The 13733-nt window shown below is 46.2% G+C and overlaps 1 protein-coding gene across 1 annotated transcript; it reads left to right on the forward strand.

Moving 5' to 3' along the window:
- Positions 1 to 449: 449 nt before the first annotated feature.
- Positions 450 to 1376, forward strand: LOC119376373 (very low-density lipoprotein receptor). The gene has a single exon (XM_049411405.1). It carries the CDS (start codon positions 450 to 452, stop codon positions 1374 to 1376), a length of 927 nt encoding a protein of 308 aa, XP_049267362.1.
- The last annotated feature ends 12357 nt before the right edge of the window (positions 1377 to 13733 follow it).

Genomic DNA, 13733 nt, shown 5'->3' on the forward strand with positions numbered 1-13733 from the left:
GTAAATCAGTTGTAGACGCGAGTTCCCTTTTAAAAACATCGCCCATCCTTCGCCCATATCGGTGAACAGCAACGACGAGTCAGCTCGTAACTCTTCGCAACTTCCTCGTTGCCCAGCTCCGGTACAACGTTAGCGAACGATATACGCATCCGGTTCTCACATCTGGGCCAATCGCGAGTCACCGATAACACTATAAGAGTTGACGCTACCTCCCCACATGCGATGCAAGAACGTTGAGAAAATACGGGCATCCAGACAGCGCTTCGGGTCCTAGAGCACAAGCCACATGAGCATGTGAAAGGTGTCCAGACCTCTCAATTGAGGTTTGCAACAACGTCATCGCTTCAGCACGTCCTCAGTATTTGGGAATTAGACCAGGGCCATCAAATTTATTTTGGTTCTCTCATTTATTTGAGCCCCAGCTGTAAGTTGCGAGGATTCGCATCGTCATGTCTGCCATTCCTGCTGCCCTACTGTCTGTGCTGGTCTTGGGCAACGCCATCGGAGGAACGGCGGCCTACAGCGTTCTAGTTTCGAGGTCATCGGAGAATTGCCTGACGAACGAGTTCAAGTGCGCCAGCGACGGGAACTGCATTCGAGTGGCTCGTCTGTGCGACGGAACTGATGACTGTGACGATGGTTCCGACGAAAGAGGCTGCCCGCAGGCCACTCGCACGTGCTCAGTGACGGAATTTCGGTGCCGAAGTGGCCAGTGCATTGCCGGGTGGCGTCGTTGCGACGGTGAGCCCGACTGCAACGACTTCTCGGACGAGGAGAGGATGACCTGCGGTGAGGGCGGTACCTGTCACCCGGACCAGTTCGCGTGCAAGAACCGCACAGGTACTTGCATTCCCGCCGAATGGCGATGCGACCGGGTTCGCGACTGCACCGACGGCTCGGACGAAGAGGGCTGCCCGAACGCGACCTGTTCGGAGGACAAGGAGTTCGCCTGTAGGAACGGTCGGTGCATCCTGAAGGGCTGGAGGTGCGACGGTGACGATGATTGCGGCGACGGATCGGACGAAGAGAACTGTCGGCGAGAGACGTGCTCGGCGTCCAAGTTCGGGTGCGGCAGCGGCGGGTGCGTTCCGAGTCGTCTACGCTGCGACGGACGTCGCGACTGCCGGGACGGGTCAGACGAAGACCCCAGTTCCTGCCGTGCCGGGTTGTGCCGCGACGACGAGTTTGCCTGTGGGCCTCTGTCGGCTAACGCTTGCGTTCCCTTGAAGTCCCGGTGCGACGGTAACGAAGACTGCCCCGACGGATCGGATGAAAAGGAGTGCGGTACCACGGACTGCGTCAGGTACGACGTCTTGTGTGGCGACGGCCAGTGCGTCAGGATTTGGTCGCGCTGCGACGTTCAGAATGTTTCGTGAAGCCAGTAGATCGAGCCTGTGGAAGGACCTGTTGTGTCCCCTCTGGAGGCATCTACGCTATCCTCCCGAACTCCAACTGTGATAATCCTGAGGACTGTGCCACAGTCTTCTGCGTTTTAGAAAGCACTGAAAATCTCATGCGGTGCTCTCAAGTTCCTAGTGCTAAACTACTTGCGTACAGGTGAATGCACTTACATTCTAGCGTTTTGTTTTTTCTTCATTCTTTTTGGTTCTGGAAGAAATGTCATACTTGTATAATGTATGCATAAGTATTCCCCTTGTTCTAGACACTTGCGAGTGACGATGTCATTACTTTTGTGTGCTCTTTATTCTTGCGTACTCTTCTTTGCATTGGTATTGCACTACCTTGCTCGTATAATGTTTGTATTTTTTCCACTCCTGTAATAACCCTCACGGAGGGTTGACAGTATTCTGTAAATAAAACAAATAAAATAATCGCTGCAGCTGATCTAGGACCAGGAAAGCGCTTGAAAGGTCATCATGGAAGCCTCCAGAGTCAAGCGTGAGGGGCAGCAGCCAGAATTTTTTTGTAGGGGGGAGGGCTTGAACGAACCTTTATGTATGTTCGTACGTGTGTTTGTACGTGTACGTGATGTGTACGCATGCAAAATCTAAAAATTCTGGGGGTGTTTGAACCCCCCAACACCATCATCCCCCCTTGCTACGCCAATGGGCGATGGGCATTGTGGGTGCCACTGTCCGGTTCGAGCAAACTCTTGTCATTTTTGTCTCGTCGTCGACACTGCCCCTTCGAAGTCGTCCTATTTTTGTACAAGGGCATACGCGGAATATCGGCAGCGACGTTAACAGCTGTCACACAAGTATGCGAGTGAAACTGTGCTTCTAGTTTGCTACCTCAATAGTGGCATACCTGGTAAAGCATTGTCAACCTATTCACCGCACGTCCAGCGTTACTGTCGTACACTCTCAGTAAAAAAAAAGAGCCACTTGACTCTTTTTTGGGTCCTCACTTGTCACGTATATGACTCTTTAAAGCCACACCTGAACTCTGTTTGGAGGTCATTATACTAGCTTCGCAGAGCCGTGGGACCCAAAAAGAGTGTTAACGCGTCTCTTTAAAGAGACTTATATGCGTGGCAATTCACGCTTCACCGAAAAAAATACCATTTTTTTCTTAGAGTGCAACACAATCGGAATGTGCCGCCGATGACAGTACGTGCGCTCGAGGGATGCACATAATAATCAGCCAGCCCATCAAGTGACGAAAGGTGTATAAATAAATATTTATGATCAAGAAATATCGCTGCCTATGAATTTTTCTTCTGTTTCGTACACATCTGGTTCTTAAAAATGTCACTTTATTTCCCCAAAGTCCGCAGCTTCCTTATCGGGTGTCTTTCGGTCACGGCTTGTATTGGGTGATGTCACTTCATGCCATTTATGATATTGTTACGGGCCTTGCATTTTACAATTGCAGCTTAAAAAGTTTCGCTGTGACCTTACAAGGGTTTTCTTAGTTCTCTTATCAAAACCAACTTTGCGCTACAGTCGTCTTAACGTCGATTTCAGAATCACGATGAACTTGCCAAATTCTGAACTGGGTGATCCTGCAGAACTTTAAGGTAAAAAAAAAAAGTCACAGTTTCGCCGCAAGGGCGAAGCAATGAATGTGATAGCAAGAAACTAATGCTATACGAAGTGAGCTCGCCAATGGATACTCTCATTTTGAACAGCGCTCCTGTTGCAAAGGCGGCCGAAGCAGCGAAGGAACTAGCGTGCTTCAAGTGTCGAGCTGTGACACTTGATAGTTTCGTCACGTCTGTTTGTTCGTTTAGCGGCGTCCCTTGAGCTCGAGGACTTTCGTACGCTCCGTAACATGAGCGCGGACACCACGGTTGAAAGCTTGAAACAACCCTCTTCCCCTCACCACCAGAAAACCCGCGCGAGCAGACAGCGGAAGGGCAAGGTTCTCCTGGCGCAAATATAAGAAGAAGCGAGCGAGCTCGCCGACGCTTTTAAATGCGCCAGTCGTGCTCCTAGCGCCAATCGCTGGTAATGAAGAAACGCTTATAAGCGCCGGCCGTCTCTGAGTCCGTCCAGCGTAAGGGTGTGTATAAACGCTCGCCGTTAGCTATGTGGCGCATCTCTCTGCGTTTCGTGCGTCATCGATTAGCGCCACTCGCTGCGGAGCGAGAGGTCCCTGGTTCGATTCCGCGCGTCGGAAGCATTTTTCTGAATTATTTTTCTTTGGGGATTTTATATATATATACATATACATATACGGTGCATGACAGCGACGGCGACGGCAAAATTCAGCCGAGACTGTCCATATAATTGCTATCGCAATAAATAACTGTTCCGAAGTTAGCATGGTGCAACATGTCGCTAAGAGCAGATACGTGAGAACATCTAGTGCACGTTACTCACTAATCGCTATAATCGTGTCAATGAAACGTAGCAGAGGCTTAGCCATAAATTTATTTTCGGGAAGGGGCGGGGGATCAATTATTCGTTATGTAGCTTTGCGTGCGTGTTTGTATGTGTGCGTGTATATATACCCCCATAAGCAGGATTTAAAAACTTCGAAAAGAGACGGGGGGGGGGGTTGAACCCCCACCTCGGCAACGCGAATGACACTGAGAAATGGGGTTGCTCGCTTCTGATTTCCGTTCTTCGTGACTATATGTCTAGAAGTTATTTAGCTGGGTGTTCATTAGAAGAGCAAAATCTTGTGTGCATTTCTTTCTGCGTGATTTCTTCGTGTTGCTCGATGTCTTTCCGTTGAGTTCTTGTGGAAAAAATGTACAGAATCTAACTCAACTTACATAAAAGCACACCCACTGGAATTGTGTCTAGGTTACACCAAAATGACGTAGCGTGCTTGTAATACTTAAATCAGCTTACCACCGCTAGGTGCTGAACTGATCTAACTATTACAAGCAGCTCTAAGTTTGAGAATTATACAGAGGTGATTCCACGTTTAGATATGCAAACAGACATTGCACGTACCGGTCACACAGGTCACTGGATTACCTTGAAGTACCGCAACGGATATTGTAATGTTGGGACGATGCTAATACACAAGCCAAAAGAGTAGGTTGAATATTGACTTCTGTCGGGCGAACTTGTGCTCAGAATACGGAACTTTTATAGTTACAATTTCAGCAAGGAGCGTCAAAGTCTGATCAACGGAACAAACGACGGCCGACACTGAAATTTCGGCGAAACGAGCTCTTTTTGTTTAATTGCCACATAGACTTGCCCTTAAGGCATTATATTTGTTGTGTATATTTGTATTAAATGTGCGCTGTTAGGCCGGTGTTGCGTATGAAGTGAAGAAGTGTCTTGTGGAATTTGTTGTCATGTATCCGTCGGTCATGACTGTTTGCGTCACTGCAGCGAAGGCCAGCTTGCAGGAGATGACGGGAGCGTTCCAACTGTAACCCTTGGTATGTCCATATAAGGTGGTATGCATCTGCTTACATCACCGGAACAGTTCTGTTCTGAAACGAGCTCTTTAACGCTATCGCGTTAAAACCCTGCTCACGCCTATATGTACAAGTTCTGTTGTATATTTCTCAATGTCATAGGCTGCTCTAGAGGTGAAATCTTCGATGAAGCATCACGTCAAAATGCCTTTGTTCACAGTCAGGCCGAGGGAAAATAAACCCTTGACGAGCGACGTCCACATATGTGGACGCGACTTGTTTTTGCAAGTTCTTTGGAGTAGTCGCCAAAAAAGAGCAATATACATTGCGCATAGGATGAATTAAACCCTCTGTATAGTCAGTGCCTCTTCACATAACCTCATTGTTTTGCGCATGACTGCAGCGTATCACTAGTTTTCGTGAAGGAGCTACAATGTCCGACAGATCGTTCGACGTGCCACGTTCCGGGACCAATGTCAAAAGTATTGCGCTTTGCTCGAATTGAGTACTACCAAAACGAATTCCGAATGCATTTTGAGCCTAATAACTGATTCTTTTTTATGAAAAAAATAAAACATGACTGACTGCACAGCAATGGGATATTTAACTACACGCTAATTACGATTAATTACTGCAATTACCATAACACATCTCATTTTCTTTCATGGATTATATTATCGAGTGTCTTGCAATTGTGTTAGATACAACCAAATTAACCCGACAAACAATTATACCAAGGAAAGCATAGGGAACATTTCTTGCTGACGGAAGGGTGATTTTTCGTCCACAGTAATTCATTTCAATTTACGTCATAAATACTACACTGCAGTTAAAGAGAACAATTAATGTCCACCATGCTTTCTTTGGCGTTATTGTCCATTGGATTCATTTGTTTATGCCTAGCATAGAAACGCACCTCTCGCAAAAAAAAAAAAAATCCCTCATTTCGTTGGAATTATGTTTGAATAATACACGTTTGCAGACGCTATATCGTAAGTCGCGCCCGGAGAGGATAAAAACGCTTCTCGAAAAATACCAACCGCCGCGTCATCTATGGGGGCGAATACGAGGAGAGGGCCAGAAAGTTGGGTCTTTCAAATACAGGTGGCGTTCAGCGCCCATCGCGTACTATCCTCTGTTCGGGTCACAGTGGTCTGGGTGGCACCTTCGAAACCGTAACTTTCCACCCCTTTTCGTTGAAGTTGCGAAACTCCTGAAGCATGCCTAGTGCCAGGCCCGTACCAAGGGGGAGTGAGAGGGGCTAGAAGCCTGCCCCCCCCCCCCCTCCCTCCCGTAATTCTGATGTAGAGGGGTGTCTTACCGAAAATGAATAATGAAAATAGGTGTTTTTATTAAATAATCAAAGCCTTCAGCAAGTGCCCCCTCCCTCCCCCCCCCCCCCAAAAAAAAAAATCCTGGTGTACGGATTTGCCAAGTGCCCCTCGCTATGCCACCGCACTGCTACCAGAACGATTTTCCGAACAGCTATCTCATTGTAGCAATTATAAGAGGTGATCAGCTCGGATTTTTCGTCACGGTCGCAAACCAGCGCGATCAGGGATTATGTAGAGGAGGTCACCATAGGCGTGCGCAGGGTTCCCCATTAGGGGGAAGGGGGCGAAGGTTCATCGCAGCAGCCCCCCTACCCCTTCGGTCGAGACCAAAAGACGACAGCCTTCACAAATGATGATCTTCCAAAATTATAAAACGCGGAACTTCCGAGAACGAATTTTCTTTGCGGGTGAACAATCAGGTAAGGCGCACTTAAAGATGTGTTAAAATAACGCGAATTAACATTTAATTACGTGATCCTAACTAATAAACTTCTTAAGTTGTAACCGAAGAGCAGATATTGCGACTGAAGAATTAGAGGTTCAGTTCACATGGCACATCCACTGTGAACGGACTTCCAGGTCTGCGCCAGTTTCGAGATATTCATTAAGAAAGTTGAGGATGAAGATGCGGTGACTGACCAAGTCAAGGTCAAAAATTTACTATCTCTGGGTGCACTTACCCTTCGGCACAGCAGCGGGAAAGTATGCGAGGCCATGCAAGATTTCATCGAACAAAGAGATTTACACATTAACCACAGTTTCAAAGTTCCATAGTTAACCAAAATAAAATACAGCAAGATATTTTTCTATATTGATTTATTTCTTACTTGATGAGAATGAATTCCACTCACCTTTTTTAGTTATAATTCTCGCAAAATTAACTTGTAAAAAGCCTTTTTGTTATACAAAATAAGAAATTATTCTCATTAGTAGTTTTTAAATATATTTTCTAAGCTATCCTATTCTTGGTCAATCCCCCCTGAGTGGGTGTGAGCCAGCAGTATAGAATCTACATCTACAGCACAGAGACGTTTCGGGAGTCGTACGGGTTCCTTGATCACACTAAGCAGGCAAGAGCCGTAAGTCGCTTTTTATTCTAAAATATGGCGTAATGAACGGGTGTACCTGCCAGGTAGATCGCCATCTGTCCTGTTGATAGCGTCCTTCGTCGTCTGAATAAACGCCGGTTCCTGAAGTAGTGTTGTGGTCGAATTCTTTTCCTGGGCTATTATAGCGGCGTTATCATTAAGAAAGTGTGCGACGAAACACAAAAGCTACCCATGCGGGTGAGCGTACCACAAAACAGCGTTTTCTCACGAAAGTAACTGAAAGAATGGCGCATTCTTCTTACCGCATGTTTCATGGCGAATATCTCTGAATTCGCGCCATCCCCAGATTTCATTCCAAGCGGATATTCCTTAAAATCTCATCGACTGTAATTTGTCGCTCGCAAGGCGTACAGTAAGGCAATTAAATGCGTAAATAGCTAATCTGACTTGCGCCATGACCTGCCCTCGCAAACTCTTTCACAGGAAGTTCTTGATAAAAATATCTCGTGTGAGTCATCTTTCAATAAAAATGTCCTTACTGGATTGCAACCACTGAAAACTCATATTTGAAGGTGCGAGATCAAAACGCGCCAAGTAGAGCACCAATGATGCGCGATATTGGTGTTAAAAAGCTGACACCATGATCGAAAAAGCCAATTATACGCTAACGGACTTAGGAGTCGACTCACTCAGACTCACTCAGACTCGCATAGAACCATAAGTCTGAGTGAGTCCGAGTGAGTAACAATTTGGTGAGTCTGAGTCCGAGTGAGTCCGATTGAGGAAAATTTTCGTGAGTGAGTCCGAGTGAGCTCTAACGGCAAAATATATTTCGTGAGTGAGTCTGAGGAAGCTCCACATTTCTTGCCGACCTATGCTCCTGCAAAATAAATTTGTCTTCATGTAACTTCATTTTGCATTGTATTCTTGCATATGATCACTTTGCTGAAAGCACTACCCTGTTCGACGAGTCGTTCGACGGCCGCTTCCTGCGAGCCATGTGAAAAGTATAATTTTTTTAAACTCAAAATTCACATAACCAAAAATGAACTTGCACTATATTTCTAGCCTGAGATTTCATTCTATTTATGCCAAAACAGAGCATAAATGACTTCTGGATAAATAGATATTTAGTTACAGCTTAATTTGGATTTGTTACTAACACATAAGTTAACATATGACATTATTTTGTTGGAATAGACTATTGAGTGCCTTGAAATAACATTGTATCAATTTGACACATTTACAGACAGTTCTTTATAGGTGGCGTCTGAAAGGGTTAACAGCAGTTGCATCATCGTTCCACTAGTAGATATTGTATCTATATATTGTTTTGCATCATGCTTCCAAGACATATCAGGTCAGATCACTCAGGTAAGCTTGTTTCTTAGAGGTTCTTTTATCAAAGATGTTACATAAGGGTGGGATATATCATGCGGTAGAAAATTCAACGCAAAAACCAACGGAACTTTTTTTAAAATGAAAAGTTTGAATGCAAGTAGCGCATCGTAAACCACAAAAGCAAAATCAAATAAGAAGCAGACGTCTCTGTCGATACTATAGCGTGAGGCTTCTAAACCCAACTTATTGTGTACTGTACAAATACAGCGTTAAACGATGAATTTGCACAAGACCGGGTAAATAATTTGTCAGAACTGAAGAAACATCAGCAGCGAACATGTGGTGACTCTCTGCAGATACAACATGGTGAGGCAGGGCATTCCAACCTGACGTGGTTCGCGAGAAAAAACGGAACAGAGAACCAGTAGCGTAGCGACAAATTTTTTGCGGGGAGGGTGGCGGGGGGATTCCACCATACTTTATGTGTGTTCCTGCGTGCGTCTGTATGTGTCAGTGTATACATACAAATACAATATTGCAAAATGTCAGGGGGGGGGGGCTTCGAAACCCCCCGCCCCCCACCCTCTCTCCACGCAAGTGCAGAGAACGTAGTTGTGCCTGGGTGTGGTTTCAAAACTTGGAGCGGATGACCAGTGAGTTGTCATAATCACATTTAAGTGTACTAGTTCTTCTTCTGTTTTGCCTCCTCCCCTATGTAATGTCCTAACCGACCGTTAGGGTACTCGATAAATAAAAATGAAATAAATATGTTTGGACATGACACGGAATCGAACCCGCGGTACACTTCGACGCAAGTGCGAAAACGACGCATCCCGTCTCCCACACTATACGTGGCTGTATATAGACGGGTGGGTGTCTACGTCCTGACTCGTTCCCAACGTTACCGATGGAGTCATCCATCACGCACGTTTCACCCGGGGGTCGGGGAGAGGGACTTGCAGCGGGGGTCGTTCATCCGACGTGACCCCTCAGCCTGACCTCCGGCCTTGGGGACTACGCCCACGTCGACGAACGCTCAATAAAATGATAAACAAACGAGCATCCAATGACATAGTTACGTGCATCCAGGCGTGTCAAACTACATGCAAAGCTCGGGTGGGCCGAGAGTTATGTGCATACACCCGCCTGCGTCAACACCAGCGACGAGTTCGAGTAGCCTCTCTCCTCTCTTTCGGAAATTCCTTTCGCTTTTTTTTCCGCATGGATGAGCTCCGTCGGGACGCGAGTGCCGAAGTTTTTAATGCTTTCGTATGCGGTAAGGCACGGAGCCGACCAGGCTACTGATAGATGCTGGGGCCTGGGTCTGAGCTAGTTTGTACAGTAACATTTTAAAGGGCAGACAACCGCTCAGACCACGAATTGAGATAACCCCACTAATGAAAAGATTGTCTATTGTATTGCCTAAAACGAACCCCGGTTTTCTTATTAAACTCGGATTTATATGTTTATTTCTTCCCTCGAAATTAGGTTTGGCGCCTCAAGCGGCAAAAAAAAGTGAAGGTGACGAGCAAAAAGAAAAGAACACGGGCAATGAAAAGATTGACATACGAAGCGCTACTTCCAACTGACTTGATTACGTAATAATGTTGTCTGCGGTGGTCAAGGCTCGAACTTCTCCTTCAACCACACCAGGAATAAAAGTTTGGAAAGTGATGAGGAAAGAAAAAGTTGGAGGAGACCCTATTCCTTCACATAAAGACACACTAAAGAGAAAAATTAATATTCTCATATTAGTAAATTACTCTTTCAAAAATTTCAAAATCACCATGCTTGCCGCCAGAAGACGCTTCGTAAGCAAGCAAACGGGCAAAACACAAATGCGGATATCGACGCCACCTTGAAATTCCCGCGCCAAACGTCGGGACGTCATAGATTTTGACGGCATCTACTAGTTCCCGCGTAGTTTCTAGTTGGTCATTGAAGTACATTGAAGTCGGTCAATGAAGTACATTGTCCTCTGACGGGGCAGAAACTTAACATACCAAGTTTCAGAAAATTTTGTTCAGTCAATGTGGCCAAAACATAAAAAGTAGACTTTGAAATCCAAGACGTCACGCGCGAAGATCTCGGCGCCAAATTTAAAAATGAAACTTTGAGCTTGACTTCCTCCTTTATTAATAAACCTATGATGGTGAAATTGGAGACGTTACGGTTTTCAGAGTACAATTTATCAATCTAAATGTTTTCACTTTAGTGTCCCATTATTGCTTTCGTGCGGTAAGAAACGGTTTCGACCTGGCTACTAATATAGACACTAGGGCCTGAGCTAGTTGGTACGGTAAGATTTTAGGGCAGGCGAAGCGCAAAAAAAAAAAGCATCGACAGTGACATTCGAGGTGCTAGCTCCAACTAACTTTATGCGAAAGCAAGCCCATATAAGAGCATTCACCACTCACACTAACTGCGCATGCGCGAGAAGACGTGAGAAAATGGGCCCTATCTAGACGGCTGACCAGCTACGCAGCCATCACTTGCCGAAACGTCGGCAAAACCCAGGCATGTTGCGGAACAGAGATATCAAGCGCCACAACAAAAGCGCTCAGCGTAATAAGCGTTCTTAATGGACAAAGGATACTTTAATTTACATTTCATAAAGCCTGGAAGCAAGTTTGAAACCAGCTTCGCTGACAGCTTTGTTAATGCGCGTATAAGATGAGCGCCTTGTGGGCAGATTGAAAAGCACCTGCTTTTTAATCACGTGGCGGCGGACATCCTGTTTTGCGTACGCCGCGATATGCAGCGATTACGAAGCTACTCTGTGCATATACTCTTAGGCCGGTTGAGCGCTCAAGCACGTCTCAGGGCGTTTCAACGGGCGATATTAATTTGAAGAACACACTAAAATTGATTAGCTCATCAACAGGCCTAAATCTCAAAAGAAAGAAAAAGAGAAAGATTTTTTTTTGTGTGAAAGAACACTTCCTCGTCGTTTCGGGGGCCCCTTGCTCAAGTGTTTAATCATGAAAAAAAGATAGTGTTACCCACACAGTGGCCTCCACGATAAGCTCTAGCAGCACGCCGGAGGTGATCGCAGGGGAGGGGGGGCGCACCTCTATGTTATTAAAGGTTCCCTACGGCATCCATCTGAAGGTTCATTAACAATGCCTGCTGTGTTGATGATAATTGCAGCTAAGCCTTTGCAACGAAACATATTGAAAAGGACCGCTTGCGTCTGTGTCCGTGGACTTTAAGGTGTACATAAACCAAAGAGGTTTTAAAAAAAATGCTGGAGTGGAAGTGCTCGCAATTTCTTAGCAGCAAATGGGAAGCCAGTATTTGCCCATACTTTACATTAAAAATAAAGTCTTTTCATGTGACACCCGAAAAGGCAAAGTGCTTTTGTTCTGCTTACGTAAATGTTAGGCAGGGTCGTAGCCAGAAATTTTTTCCGGGGGAGGGGGGAGCGGGAGTCAAATGCCCTTTATGTATGTTCGTGCGTGTGTTTGTGCGTGTGTTGGTGTATAAATACACATGAAAAGTTGAAAAACTTCGCGGAGGTCTGAACTCCCCCCCCCCCCCCCTCCACCGGCAGCGCCGTCGATGCTCGGTTAATTATAAAGTAAGAGATCGCTGTTTTTGACGAAATTAACGCATACGGATTAGTACTGTTAACATGTTCTCTGATATATTTTGCCAAGACTGAGGCTACATGAGGAAGGCAGTAACACATAAAGGCTTGTTGAGAGGTGTTGGTCCGGCGCAATTAGCCGCCTCAAACTCATAGGGCGTGCGAGGGAACTGCTCCTTTGATTTCGCTGTACGTAACAAACGTTTTATCGTGCCCGTGGTAAAATGGCGGAGGTCTGGCTTCACTTTCGCGACATAACTTTCCTTCCAGCATTTTATTTTAAGTTCCTTGACATAAACACACTTTTCGACATGTCATACCAGGCTCTGTGATTAACCAGCTCTCGCCATTTCCGTGACGGAAGTGACGGAAATATTCCTATACAAGCTCATCCTATTAGCTAACCAAAGCACTCTTGCGTGTGTTTGAAAAATTTTGCAATATCACAGGCTATTAATATCAGTGACACTTCAAAATAACATTTTCTAACTAAACATACGTTTAGGAGAATCACTAAACAGACATCACTGACATGGGCATAAATCGACACGTGGAACGACTTGGAGGCAACACGTATAATTGATGTTTCACACATTTCCACGCATAGACAAATAATTTCTCACCGAAAGTTGCGTATGCATACGAACATTACATGGTCAAACAGAAAGCACAAATAGGGCGTAAATATATCCATTATGCGTACTGACACGGCATTTCTGCCGGTGCCAACCAGAACATCAGCCTACCAAAATGAGGCAGGCCGAAAGACAAGCTTCGTGCACCTGTCACAGGCCGACACAAAAGGGGCAGGACGATTGCCGAAAAAATTTCTCCTCACCGAGAAAGAAGGGCTCATCTGACAGAACACATAGAAGCTCAGAGTGCAGTCGCTCTAGGATCCGGAAGGGGGTGCGACGGCCTGCTGCAACCGTCTCGCAGCCTTTGCTTCAAAGACATAAGGCACCGGCGAAAACGACAAGGCGCGCGAAGCGGCCTCGAGAATAACGACCAGAGGAAAAGAAGAGGTTCACTCCGAGGCCGCGAAATCCCGCATGCACAGCCCTCCAAAAAATTTGAGCAATGATGCATTGCCTCAGAGCATGCTGGCTTGCTTCCTGAAGGGGGCAATTCGGACATGTCGCTGACTGGACCATTTTCCACCGCTCGAGGCGGTCCAGAGTGGGAAGCGTACGCCCCATCCCAGGCGCCACATGAAGTGCCGGAGGTGGCCAGGCAGAAAAGATGCCGTTAACACGCTCCACGACAAAAGACTAGTGCGAGCGCGGCGAGCCGTAGGAACCAGCGGGAGCAATCAATCAGCCATTGCGTTAACGATTGGGTTGTTGAGCACATCTACTTCTGGACAGGTCGACTGGACGTGGCCAAACAAACAGCTGTTACGTAAAATGCAGGGAGTGTTAATGCGCACCCCTGTTAAGATGCACACTAGGCATCAAATGTTGGAGTTGAGTAACCAGGAAGTAAAAGTTCGCAGGGTTTCTTGTGCATTCGCATAGACGACTCGATGGCGAAAGCCTTCTTTTTCACCTCACCCCATGTATTGATCTTGCCCCGGCCCCCTCCGGAAGCTGTCTGCACCTAACGTGGTTTTGCACTGCCTCCAGGATCGGAGG

The sequence above is a fragment of the Rhipicephalus sanguineus genome, unplaced genomic scaffold, assembly GCF_013339695.2.
Source record: "Rhipicephalus sanguineus isolate Rsan-2018 unplaced genomic scaffold, BIME_Rsan_1.4 Seq1182, whole genome shotgun sequence".
In the NCBI taxonomy this organism is placed as follows: Eukaryota; Metazoa; Arthropoda; class Arachnida; order Ixodida; family Ixodidae; genus Rhipicephalus; species Rhipicephalus sanguineus.

Coding starts and splice junctions, on each gene's coding strand:
- LOC119376373 (XM_049411405.1), top strand. CDS start 450: ATGTCTGCCATTCCTGCTGCCCTACTGTCTGTGCTGGTCTTGGGCAAC.